This window comes from Carassius gibelio, chromosome B5 (genome assembly GCF_023724105.1).
Source record: "Carassius gibelio isolate Cgi1373 ecotype wild population from Czech Republic chromosome B5, carGib1.2-hapl.c, whole genome shotgun sequence".
NCBI lineage: Eukaryota > Metazoa > Chordata > Actinopteri > Cypriniformes > Cyprinidae > Carassius > Carassius gibelio.
This window is the reverse complement of record NC_068400.1, coordinates 41,700,080-41,714,189: the sequence shown is the minus strand read 5'-3', so window position 1 is coordinate 41,714,189 and position 14,110 is coordinate 41,700,080. Positions and strand designations below refer to the sequence as shown.

At 35.0% G+C, this 14,110-nt stretch overlaps 1 protein-coding gene across 1 annotated transcript in view; it reads right to left on the bottom strand.

The window, feature by feature from the left end:
* LOC127958838 (polypeptide N-acetylgalactosaminyltransferase 9-like) overlaps positions 1-14,110 on the bottom strand; it is a 76,626-nt gene that overhangs the window by 45,324 nt on the left and 17,192 nt on the right. The window contains exons 3-4 of the mRNA XM_052557849.1: positions 10,779-10,945; positions 4,798-4,972 (exon numbers count right to left, since the gene is read on the bottom strand). Coding sequence (XP_052413809.1) covers positions 4,798-4,972; positions 10,779-10,945 — 342 coding nt within the window. The remainder of the gene's footprint in view (positions 1-4,797; positions 4,973-10,778; positions 10,946-14,110) is intronic.

Genomic DNA, 14,110 nt, shown 5'->3' with positions numbered 1-14,110 from the left:
ATGACATTGCAAATTAAATAGCTGAATTTTAATTGAAGCAAAAAATAAGATTCAGAACGGCAATTAATACTGCAAGGAAGTTCAATTAAAATTAATAAAAAAAAGAAAACATAAAAAAAATTTTTTAAAGAAAAGAGAAGATGGCATGAAAATGTTGAGAAAAAAATATATAAATAATTATAACACATTATAACACATATATATACACACACATATATATATATATATATATATATATATATATATATATATATATATATATATATATAATATTATTTTTTCTCAATTTTATTTGAACTCCTACCCCCCCCCCCCATACAAAAATTAAATTACAAAGGTACAGAAGTTATTATGCAAATTACACATCCACATATTTTTGAAATACAAAAGCACACCATACATATACATATCAATCAGTAGAGTAAGAGATATCTAACACTGTCTGTGCCAATGTTTGCCTATTTTCCAGAAACGGAATAAACAGATTCCAATTTTTATGGTAGTTCTTCAGTTTGCCCTTTATACTGTAGCTTAATCTTTCCAATGCAATATATTGTAATGTGACGGATCTTTCAACCAGTGATCAATGGATGGGCCTTTGCAAAATGCTATAAACGGTCATTTTAGCTAGAAAAGCTCATTTGGCAAGGCAAACTTTGAATACTGGCTTGACAAAGTCTTTTTTGAAAAGTTTTATTTCTGTCATTCCAATTCAACTTTGCCTCAACACGTCATGAATAATGAATGAGTTTAGAGCACTGTGCTCTGTGCTGAAGAAAAGGTTTTGTGTAAGGCACAGTGGGTGCAATTTATGACCAACTGGACTGGCTGTACTGTAACGTCATGCCAAACACACACACACACACACACACACACCATACATATTGAATCAGACAGGCCAACCAGCTGAAATGAGGGTGGAATTACAGGCTGTGGTATAATTTGTTATGTGCTGTTCACAAGTGTCACTCACACTGAAGACTGAAACACCTTTAGAAAATTACATAATTCACAAGCTAGCGCATACAGACGACAAACTAAATTACACATTTGCAACAGCAGCTATGTGGACCAAAGTGACTGCAAAATTCACCCATGCCAAAATCTGTTATAATAAAAACTTATTTTACTTGTCCATGACATATAACACAGAACAAGCAGAATTAAAAGATGATGCACACACTTGCATTCAAAAGTTTGCAGTCTGTAAAAAAGAGAGTGAAAGAAGTATTTGCATTTATTTGACAAAATATACAATAAAAACACTTATATCCCTTGGCCATTGCAGTATCATGCACAACGTGTCTACCACAAAACGACTGCCTAAAATATTGCCGATCCCCTCTGTGCATAAAAGGTGGCAACAGTGATTTGAGTTGAAAAGATTTGCCAAACCTGTCAGGAGGTAGACATGAGGTTGAAAGATAACTCACCAGGCCATAATACCTTTTCCATTGCCCAGGGATCCTGGTTTTATGCTCAATACACCAGGTTATGTCTTTGTGTGTTGGTCTCGGAAACAAGAGGATTCGGAACAGCAGCCCTGCCATAAATATGAGCTTTGTGAAGCTCATGACATACAGTGGTTTTTTTTTCTTCTCTCTAGTGAAGAGGATTGAGGTTTGTGGTCATTTTTGAGAAGCTACTTTTGTGCCACTTAGCAACTGTCCTGTAAAACATCTCCTCTTGGGAAAAGCAAAAACTAGCGCTTACTGACAGCACTGCTTATCTGCACACTCTGTTTGGGTTGTTTCAGTTCCTGCTTTAATAATGAAATTACTAATTAACAGTAAAACACAGCCACAAAATCTGAGCTGAGCACAGTCTGCATGCCATTTAAAGGTTTAGTTCACCAAAAAATAAAGAAATAGCCCGTAAATTACTCTCTCTCTCAAGTCATCCTAGGTCAGATCCCATTTCGTTTTGGAAAATTGGGGGAGGGGGGGATTCCTCTAGGCTCTTGTGGGTTGTTGGGGTGGGGGGGCTATTTTTTAGACATATTTTTAAACTACAATCATCCAACCTAAATGTTTTGTCACCCAGTGTATTTGTGTTTTACAATTTATAATGTTGTTGATTTGTATTTATATAGTGAGGAAGATACTTAAAAAATATATAATGTATTAAAATAGTAATAAAATATGTATAGATTAATGACAAGCAATGGCACAAACAAACAAAATTACAAGATACAACTAAAATTAACCATGCATTTCGTAATATTAATAACAGTAATATTCAGGTACAGAAATAATATATTTAACTTTACTGGTTAGTCTTCAATGTATGTAAATAAACATTAATGAAAGACCAGCAGGTTTATTTAGGTTGCTGTCTCTTTAAGAACTCATGCATGGATCAAACTGTTACACATAAGTTTTGTTTTTCAACTGTTAACATTAACGTAATAGCCTGTATACCGACAATGTCTCGTAAAAATCGACTGTTTACATGAATACTCATCAAGACGGGTACTTTGACTTACTTTTGTACTGTATGTATTTGGTCGTTTACGCACAAAAAGGCGCATGCTCTCAGATGCATCTCCATGTGTGCACGCTTTGGGTGTGGGACGGCTCACAGAAATGGTCTCACAGTCACAGAGCGTGCAAGTACTGAATTGAGCACATGAATGTTTAAAATTGTAAGACTCAAAAGCATGTGCAAATGACACATTCTGTCTGTCGCAAGCGTCTTTCACATTGAAATATTTGAGGAAATATTTGTGGGAAACTGTGGGAATCAGTAGAATTATACACAATCCCACGCCGAAATTCAAGCCCTGCTAGGTGTATATGACTTTCTTCTTTCAAACGAATCCAGTCCAGAGTTATATAAAATATCGTCTTTGATCTTTCAAGCTGTTTCATGGCAGTCAGCGGGAGTTGCACTGCTTCAATCCAAAAGAAGTTAAATAAAAAGTGCCTATCCATAAAAAAGTGTCTCATACAGCTCCGGGGGGTGAACAAAGACGTCCTCTAGTGAATCGATGTAAAACATAATAATTTAATCTAGCTTTTGCTCACTGTTGTAAACTAAGCATTCTGGGGGAATGACGCATGAGGTTAGCTTTGCGCATGTGCTGCTCAGAATTGACGAATGCAGAAGCGTAGCGAAGAGATCGAAACAAAACAACGCTCATGAATTAGAAGTACAAACGAAGAATTTGTAAAGAAGAATGTCGTAGGATTTTGATATTAGCCAAGAGGAGAATCCTGTTACCAAACGTTGGATTTTACGAGGTTCACCGTCACATGCACAACCTCATACATCATCCTCCCAGAGCTGCTAAAAAAAACTACGTTTGAAAAACTGCTGTCCTTAACACATGAAATACTTTCAGTGTTTCTGTGACCAATGCTCTCGCGGTTCATATATTGACTAATTGGCCTCTTTGGAATTCTGTTAGTTGCCTCCATTTGCTTTGAAACTAATATATCAAAGTGCTAATTGTCAAACCTCCAGCACAGTGTGCTGCCAATATGAAATCAACTTTTCTTTGAAGCTGTGCTTGTAAGTGTGGTTATGTCAAGTTACTTCAAAGTTTAAAATTTGATGTTTCTATAAATAGAAAAAAGTTCTCAACTATGCATCAAATATAAATGTGTGTGTGCATGTGTGTTTTAACAAAATAAACTAGAATAAAATGGGGGAACAACATGTACATAGGAATATAGTGCAAATGTGAATTTAAAAGAGTTCATCATGGTTCAGAAGAGATTTTATTTGTGAGCTAACGGTATGTTAAAAAGGGGATGAGGAATCATATTTTCCTTGATCTTTTTGACATACAAGACATCGGTGTGCTGTGAAAACATATGCTAATTTCAAAACTTCTGCTTGTTTTACATGTTAATGAGGGTGTTTCTTAAAAGCAGAATTCTAAGCCAGAAAGAAGGTGGAAAATCGGCACGAAAAACAAAATTATGATGCTTAAGGGGGTATGCAATAAATTATGATATAACATCTCTTAAATACAAAATTAAAATGCATTTAATTTTCGACTGTTTCATTCCACACCTTGAAATTTGAAGATTAGACAGAAGGAAAACACATTTAAATGAAATAGTTTTGCACGAGGGAAGTGATAATAAAACTCTAATTTAATTTTGGCTCCAAAATGAGGTATGCATCTCTCGTCTTTCCGACCGCAGATCTGGCATCATGCACCTGAGAAGGTGGCTCCATTCAGTGATAATCTCTCCATTAAATGTTTATGTTGTGGAACAAAGAGGAAAAGCTCATTAATGGTTAATCCATAATTCCCAAATGGAGGTCATACTACTCTAATGGGAGGCTTTAATGAGAACTCATTGCTGTCGAGCGGATGGAGGTGACAGATGAAGGATGCTTGAGTTCATTTAAGGATTGTGAGAGCAGTGGGTACAACAACTCTCATTAGAGTCATTTTGTGTTTTTGGAGGCAACAAATAATGACTTTATTCTTCTACCTGGACTGTGGTTTGAACACCGGTTCTAATTAAACCAGAACTAAACAGAATATACCAGACTTCTCAGCAGGGAAGCCCATTACACATCAGAGAGGAAAAAGGTTATTTAATATGGGGCACATCTCATTCATCCATTTCTGAGATCATTAATCTATCAGTTCATTTTTGACGGATGCTTTAGATAAAAAACCATCAGGCTGCCTTCCTCACTGAAGTCTAAGCTTCCATTGATGTCATGATGAATATTCTCCACTAAATCAAGCCTTTGTCATGTGAAGCACAACAGTGATATTCTGAGTGGCGAGACAATGCCTTATTAAATAATAAAAGAGTGAATCCCACTTACCAGCCTGTGTTGAACTCCACGTGGGCGTCAAAGAAGCCCACAACAGGCGCAGTGGCTGCGTTCCAGCCGTGGATCCTGGCCCGTATCAGTCCCTCTCTCTTACTGTTCCTCACGATCTTCACCAGGCCGGGATATCGCTTGTTCACGTACTGATCCAGATTAAACTTCAGCTCCACTACGAGAGAAAAACAGAGCATGTGAAGGAAGGAAATCCAAACCTCCTACATCAATAACAGGGACTTCGACATTTGTCTTTTTATTACATGAAGGTCACATTGTCTTGGAAACCCTTTTTTTTCATGCCATATTGTGCTTCTTTTATTTATTTTCCTTTTATGCACAGGTTTTATTGTGAAGGCATTGATTATTCATGTTTTTTGATCTTATAAATTCATCAAAAACTATTGCAAAAATTTGTGCATTTGCAAAAAAAAAAGAAGAGTTATATGAACCAAAATTTGAATAGTTGTGTTGCTTTTATCTGTTTTTACGGTAGTCCCTCAGCTGTGCTGTAATTTATTTATAAAAAAACAATTCTGAATGCTAATGTACTGGTATACCAAAGACAGTCCTAACGGAGCATGCTTCACAACTTCTTGTCCAAGCTCTTGTTATTTCTAGACTGAACTACTGCAATGCTCTGCTTCCATCATGTGCATTCAAACCTCTACAAATGATTCAGAATGCAGTGGCACAACTGGTCTTCAAAGAACCCAAAAGGACCCAGGTCAAACCTGTTTTTATCACCAATCGGAGCTCACATCAAGTTCAAGTTGTGTATAGAAGAGCCACAGGCTCAGGACCCTCCTACTGTACTTCCACTCACTCTTAGGAATCTATTTTCCCTCCAGAAGCCTGAGATCTACAAGTGAGCAATGCATCGTGGTATCATCACAGAGAGGCACAAAACCACCTTCCAGAACATCGTTTTCATTCACTGTTCCTGGCTGGTGGAATAATCCTCCCACCCCCATCTGGAATAATGCTCTCTGACAATTTTCAAGCGACAGCTGAAAACAAATCTCTTTCATCATCCTAAAATAAAAATAAATAAATCATTGCTTTCTCTTAATCTAGGTCTCTCCTTAACCTGTCTAGCTTGTTCTAATAAAAACAATTGGCCTCATTCATGAAACATGCATGAGTAAATTATGAGCAATTTGCGCGTAAAACAGACCTTCCCGAAACTTTCTTCCAGATTCACAAACGTTCATAAATATCAGATTTGATAGTTAAACGTATGTTAATGAACTCCAATCACTCTTATGTTTTTATATAAAATTACAGCTATGCAAATTGCGTGTCCAGGAACGCAGAGGAATATTCTAGTCTACGTTCTCTGGTTTGGCTCTGGTATATTGCATAAATGCAAAAAAAGACTAATAAGCCATATGCCAATAAACATATAAACATTATATAAAACATATAACAATAAACATTAAATAATGTGAGTTCAGCAGAGAGAGTTTTACCTGCTGAGAATATGTCAGGCACTCCTCTTAAAATTCTGTATGATAAACTTAGCATAAATAGCATAACAGAAAAAGAGAAGGTTTTCGTGGCACTATAGATGACATGGTAAATAAATCTGCTGAATCCCCCCACTCCTTTAGTCTCTCAGCGTTAGCTACTGTATCTGTCCTCATTCAATAAGAACTCTGGGAGGTAAACAAATGGAGTGCAAGGAGAACACACACACACACACTCAGAGAGACAAACACACACATACACACACTCAAGGAAGACAGATGAGTGTTTGGGCTCTCTCCTGCAGGTTTCTGAGTGCTCGAGTTTCTATGGGGAGAGGAATAAGGAGGAACAGAGCACTCTTTAAGGCACTGATGCACACAACTACCTCCCCTCTCATTCATCAGCTTAGAAGAACGATTAACATTTCAGTGTTTCGGTGCAAAGGAAAACTCTGGCACTGGATTTAATCACCCAAGAATATGATTTAAATTTATTTTACATAAAAGGTGAGATGCTTTTTATGTTTGCCTCATAGGACACGTACACATCTGCTTTTAAATACTAAACCAATATCAACAGAGATGTCATGTTTATGTTTATATGCTTGAAGGGTTGCCATGCACTTATTATAAAAGCAATGCTTATCATGCTCTTTTGGGCTTGTTATTTGGGTTCCAGTTCATGGAGGTAATAAAGTAGGCAGATGTAGTTCACTATATTTTGGTATGTGGCTCATTTCCAAAATAACGTATTTGGATTTAAGTTTATTATGGGCTTATATTTATTCGTTGTTGGTGTATTCCAAGCAAGATCTGGCAATACTATTTCATGCACCACACATACAGAAAAGATACAACTCTGATACATGTCTAAATACATCATTAACAACTAGTTCAGACTGGTTCTGTACACACTGCATGGTTGTACTAAATTGATTTTTGTTGTTGTAGAATGCAGTTGTCCCTCACTGTGTGTGCAGAACAGGATTAAGTGAAAAACTATGAACTGAGAACCTAATTTAGTTGTGATTTGTATGTGGCCATATCATAGGCAACATTATAGACCATAGAACAAGTATAACCATTTATTTTAAGACTATATCTTTTTTTTTTTAAGACTTTCCCCCCTAAATTTCAATTGTGTTGTGAAAAAAAATCTCATTCTCATTACTTTTATAAGCAAATATTATAAATATATGATTTATACTGATATACAAATGCAATACTGTCTCCTAACAGGCTTTCATCAGCGTACACAAACACACACACACACATTTTTATTATTATTATTTTTTTTACTCAACTTAAATTTGTATCTTGTTTTTAATTTTGGGGGTGAAATGCAATTTTTTGGAAAAAATAAAAGTAAGCATTTTCGTGAAATTCACCCAAGTGCAATAAAAGTGTCTGCTAAATGAATAAATATAATGTGAAAGTACATTACATAAAAATGTTCATAAATTATATTCACGCTGACACTGCCATATTAGGGCGGGCACAAAACTTAATTCAGTGTGTGTCGAACAGTGCGTACACATGCACACACACACACACACACACACACACACACTCACACACACGTGCTGTTAGAACAGAAGTTGGGATTCCCTCTGGTGCATTCTGAATGAGATTGAAATTAAGAATCATGAGGCAGAAATATTTTATAAGCATTCACCAATCAATGAAGAACAAATATCCATCCATCATACTGTGAATAGAAAAGCAGAAATAAGTTCTGGAACACTGCAGATCGAAATTGAGCTTTATGAAACTATTTGACGTGCATGCTGATCTTGATAGATCAGCTATGGCAAAGGGATTGCTTTGCTTTATTTAATCAACAAAGAGGACTTATCATTTTTCATCTGCATATATCAAGAGCTCTGGCTTGATATACAACCATATGCAATAACTAGTGAAGGATGCATATAGCACGGGAACAGCATTTAATGCACTTAAAGAAAGTGATTTCCCTCATGGATGCATGTGTATGTGTGTGCCAATGGGCTTTAGTAAACCAGGGATCAACCACAAGAAATAAATAAATGTGTGTCCCATAGAATTAAAGGAAGAAAGTGTCACATGAAGTTGAGTATATGATGACAACATTATATTTTTTGGACGAATGCTAATTAAATCCACAAATTTTGGCCTAACGTATGAAGCTTAATTGTGTAGTTTGCTTTTAGGGATCAAGCCAGAAATCATTTACTAGCTGGAGTCTCAAATAAAAGAACGTCCTCGAAAAGTATTAAACAAACTCCTCATCTAAAGGGCCGAAATTCCTTTTCATTTGGACTGAAACCCATTATTATCTGTTTACAAGTGACGTCTAAATGAATAGAATTTCAAGGGCACAATACCACTCGGTGTTTAATGAGATGAGAAAAATAGATGCAATGTCCCTTAATATTATTCACAAGGTGAGAATGAATGCTACCCTGCGTAACAGGATTCAGCTGAGACTAATCCAAACAGACAGGGATGATGGAGGGACAGAAAAGGAGACAGAAACCTTACTGGCTTCAGTGAATAGTGTCACACGAGAATGGGACTCTATTAAACGTCTTGATAATGGACTGAAGACTTCGAGAGACAGAGACACGCTCGCTAAGGTCAATTCATTATTCAAGTGGTGAAGGCCTGTACCTCCAGCCGTTTTTTGGGTGCGAGCACTAAACCGGAGACGACAAGCTACAGCGCAGAGAAAAGGTCAAGTAGGCAACCTTTGCATGCTAATAGTTTAATGTCAGCTGGAAGAAGCTGAAGCATCAGCAGGAAATTAGCATATGAAATTAGAAACGCCACATCCAGAGAAGCTGAGCGTGTGAGATAACAGCAAATTGGGAAGATAGCAGTACTGTCAGTCATCTGCTCCTGCTCTCTGTGTATCTCTTTATATATATATATATATATATATATATATATATATATATATATATATATATATATATATATATATATATATATATTGCAAACGTATATTTTTATTTTCTTTTTCTTTTTTTTGCTTGTTATTTAATTACTTTTTGAAATAATCCTGCATTTAGGCTGCATTTACTTGATCAAACATACAGTAAAAACTTTTATACTGTAAAATATTATTATGATTCAAAATATCTTTTTTTCAGTGTTCAATGTCAAATTATCTTCATAAATTATTCTAATATGCTAATATGGTATTCAAATACTAATAATGTTTTGTTTTTTATTATCAATGTTAAAAACAATTTTTGCAGCTTAATATATTTGTATAAACTATGATACAGTAATATTCATAGATTGCTCTGATAAATAGAAAGTTTAAAAGAACACCATTTATTAAAAAAAAATAATAATAATAATTAATACAAATAATAATAATAATAATAATAATAATAATAATAATAATAATAATAATAATAATAATAATAATATTTAGCAATAAATAAAAATATTAAATTAAGAGTTCGGTTGCAAAAACAGATAATTCTCAAAAATAATTATTTATTTTTTTCATTGTGCATTCCAATTAATCTCAATTTAAACTACAGTTGGGTTATTTTGATTAGGTTACAAAATACAGCTAACTAACACAATAACACACAATAAAAACATGATTACATAATGAAAAACAGGATAAAAAAATGGGTTATCTGTTTTTGCAAATAAACTCTTCAAATGTACTTATAAACATCTTGTTTTCGACTGTAATGGTATTTTTGATTGTATAATTTATTTGGTAAAGGCTACAAACAGAATGCAACTATTTCCAGAATCTCTATTCAACTGAGAACTCAGAGAACTACTGAAAATCTGAATCTTAAATCTTAAAGTTTGATTGTGATCAGAATAAGAACCATCATTAAAGTGAATACACTACAGGTCCACGAGCCTGTATCCCATTTATCATTTTATGATACAGAAGAGCACCTTCTTTGCAGCCATAAACCCAAGCCTCACATGAACAAAACCCAACAGTGATGAAGAGGGTTCTAGAAGAGAGAATGGTTCATTATTGCTCCACCTTGCTTGGTTTCAGGGTTGTATGCAATAAACAACATGACACAGAAAACATATTTTTATGTGACACCAAAAATAAAAAAAAGCTCAACTATTTTGAGAACAGCTGAGCTGCTGCTGTCACAGTAATGAAACATGTTCAGTTAGAAGCATCACTACTTTTAGTCAGTCCGATACTTCATTTAGAAAAAATCATGTATAAACCTTGAGCTGTGTGCAAGACTACACACCTAAAGGATTACTCTTGCGGTGCTTGTCTCTTGCTGTTTGTTTTCAATCTTTTTGTTAGTCTTTAAGCGCAGTCTCTTAACCAAGCAACAGAAATATTTGTTTGCTCAGACAAAACATAGACAGTTACAGCATACCAAAACAGGTTAGTCATAGTTTAACCGAGGATGCCTACTGTGTTTATTCACGTTACACAAGGCTCTTATGTCTGGAGCAACAAGAGAAACCGGTTAAAATGAAACAGCTTTATTTGTTTCAGTACATAAAGCGATGCGTCCTCACCGCTGTCACTGTTGTCGTCCACCAGTATGATTTCTTTGAGCATGTGAGCCGGGGTATGGTTGACCACGCTGTGTACAGAGCGCAGGATGACAGACAGAGCTTCATTCACAAAGATGAAGACGACAGAGATCTGGGGAAGGTCATCAGAGTAGGTCAGCTGCTTACACCTGGACAGAAAACAGACACAGTGGCTCAGCTTGCAGCTTTATGGTCAGAACATTTAATAATAGGAAAATCATAGCTGACCATAATCATTTTTGTTGTATATTATGGAGGTGTTATTGTGTATGTCTCTAGATTCTTATTTGTATTAAATAATAGTACTATTTTATTGTTTAAATAATATTTAAAAAGAAAGTCTAAAGCTCTAGATATTCTGTTTCACATAACACTTTCCCCACCATGTTTTTTTTTTATAGTTGCCATTCATTTTTAATAATTTTCAGAAATGTCTGAGCATGCAATACATCAAAAGAAAGAAGAGAGTTTTATTCCAGCTTAATGCATTTTTATCTACACGTGCATTTAGGCATGTTTCATACATTTTGGCTAAAAAGCTGTGAAAGGTTTTTTTTTGTCAAAGACTACATCCAGACCAGATTGAGATGACCAAAACACATCTCTCGACACCCCAAAGATTCACAGTCCTATACAGATTCCTAGGTTAACAATTAATTTGGTAATGTCCAACAGTTTTGATTTATATTCTGATTAAATTTGATGAGCATGAAAACATGGAAAGCCAGACAATTCCATCAATGGCAAAGAAACAGTTCAAAATTAAATGCAATGCATATGAATGATTTAGGACTCAGTTTTAGGGAGTTCTTATATTTGCACAAGACAACTAAAATCTTGCCATTAATAAATGTGTAAATATTTAATGTGTTTCTACATTCTGGGTAAAGACAAAACCTGACAAGCCACTATAAAGCCTATATCCATTCCCACATTTACCCGTCTTCTTATGGGGAAAATTGAAGCATGCCAACATTGCCTTTATTGCACATTGTAAATGTGGACTGGTTAAATATGGAAGCCATAAGTTCTTGATCAACATCTCACTGTGAAATCCTTCCCTCGGCCGGTCTCAGCTCCTGCTCGTATGGACTTACTCTCAGCTCTTTTAATATGGCTGAGGATTACAGGGCTCAGGAATAGGTTATATTTCATAAAATACGATTACAGAGACTAGGTTTGGCATTTAGCAGATTAAAATTCTCTAGGCAATCACATTATTGAGTCGTCTGCTCACAAAAAAAGGTATACTCAACAAATCAGATTATATACAACCAAGAGAATAAAAGTATGTATGTGCATCAATATGCTGTGTGCAAAAACAGACACGATTGAAATATAAGTCACTAACTTCTAGTTTCTTAAACTACTCTCTAAAAGCAGTATCACATTTTCAATGGAGCTGATATTCAGGGAATATGGCAATTGTTCTGGTTTAATAATGCTTTAACTAAAGGAAAATATAAAAATCCGAAACCTATTATTGGATATTTTTGCCCCATAGCTTGAATTTTTAGGACATTTATGTCATTTTATGGTCATTTTTGCCTCAATATCCCATTTATATCGGACCCAGCATGCTGTGCTTCAATCAAGATCCAAAAAAAAGAAAAAAATTATAATAAATAAATAAATACAAATGTAAAATTGCAATGTAAAATTAAAACACTTGCAAAAAGAATAGGGTGCTACAGCCCTGTTGCAAAAAAATAAATAAATAAATAAAATAACTCTTGAATGCAATAGATACAAATAGCATGTTTATTTTATAAACAAAAATACAAAATAAAAGCGTACATACAAATATTTATGACCCCTTTATATATTTATATTAGGGGTCAAATGAATCCATAGTCGATCCATGTTATTCACGGATTACCTGCAACATGTAACCATCATAAATTGAACATTTATTGTATTTATTTATGTATTAGCCAAACTTTCTGTATATGTAAAGCATTCACTACACTGATAGCATTCAGCCTTACCCAATAATGAGGACCTTTTTTCAGTCACACTGCAAAACAACAATTACTGATCACAGACGACTAATGGTCCACTAAAATAATGACTGTGGCAATTTATGCATGGACATTTCCTTCATCATAATCTCCATAAATTATTTTATATAACAATTTGAGGAGAAAAGGTAATTGTGCCTAGTCTAACACAGTCATGCTATGATGCTACCACAAATATTATTTTTTATCCCGAATCCTGAATTTGGTAATGTCTTATTTTGGAATAACAAGTATAAAATCCCTATCAGATAGATATCACTGAAACACTAGGAAACACTAGGTCTCTGTTTTAGCCCAAGGCTCTGTAAACAGCAAAAAGGATCTGATTGTGGTGTGTTACAGCCCATCAGAAATCCTAGAGCCATACCTTTACCTGTCAGTCATAGATAGTGCACACTGGGGTTTGCTGCAAAATATAGGACAGAGATTGGGAGAGCACGGTTGAAGAGATGAGAGGAAGTCTAATTCAATGACATAGTCTAAAATAGAGAAGTTAGCAAGATTCCTATTAGGCTAACATTGTTTACAGCAGCTATAAATTGTCCTTTATAGTTGGGTAACATAACATCTAAAGACCTTAATCAGCAGAATAAGTCCAGTGTAAATCGATGTAAGACAAAAACATCCTTACATAAAATGCTAGCTTCAGTGCAACAGTCTATGCAAGAATGGGTTTAAAAGTTTCATCATAAGGCCATCAAAAATGTTTGTAATATATAAAAATATACAGACAATCTAGCCTAAAAAATGTATTTATTAAGCTAAGTCATTTCTCAAGCCTCTTGGACATGGATAATGTTGATTGAGACTCCTGCTACCAGTCAGAATATTTAATGGCTCAGTGAAAAGCCCCTCATCCAATCTGGAGCAAGAGCTTTCCTTATGTGTACAGTACACACTCGCACCCACACACTCACATGCGTGAGAGAGCCACGTACCGTAGTCTCTGTGAGTCATAATGGTGATGTTTAGTGTTTTAACTGCAGGTGGAGAACAGTCAGCCTGAAACGACGCAACACTACCAAAACACAATTCACAGTAGGTGTAAAAAAACATTTTCAAATCCCAGCTAGATCTTTAAAAGTACATGCAAACTATGAGTGCACTAAGTAAAATGAACAAAAATAAAAAACCTGAAAAAAAAAAAAACACTATAGCAATATCTCAGCTATATTAAACTAAAATATTTCACTTTAAGTTACATTTCCTAATTTAGCAGGCACTTTATCTAAACTACAGTCTAAAGAAAAGTCTAAATATATCCAAATGATCAATTCTAGGACAAAATCGTGT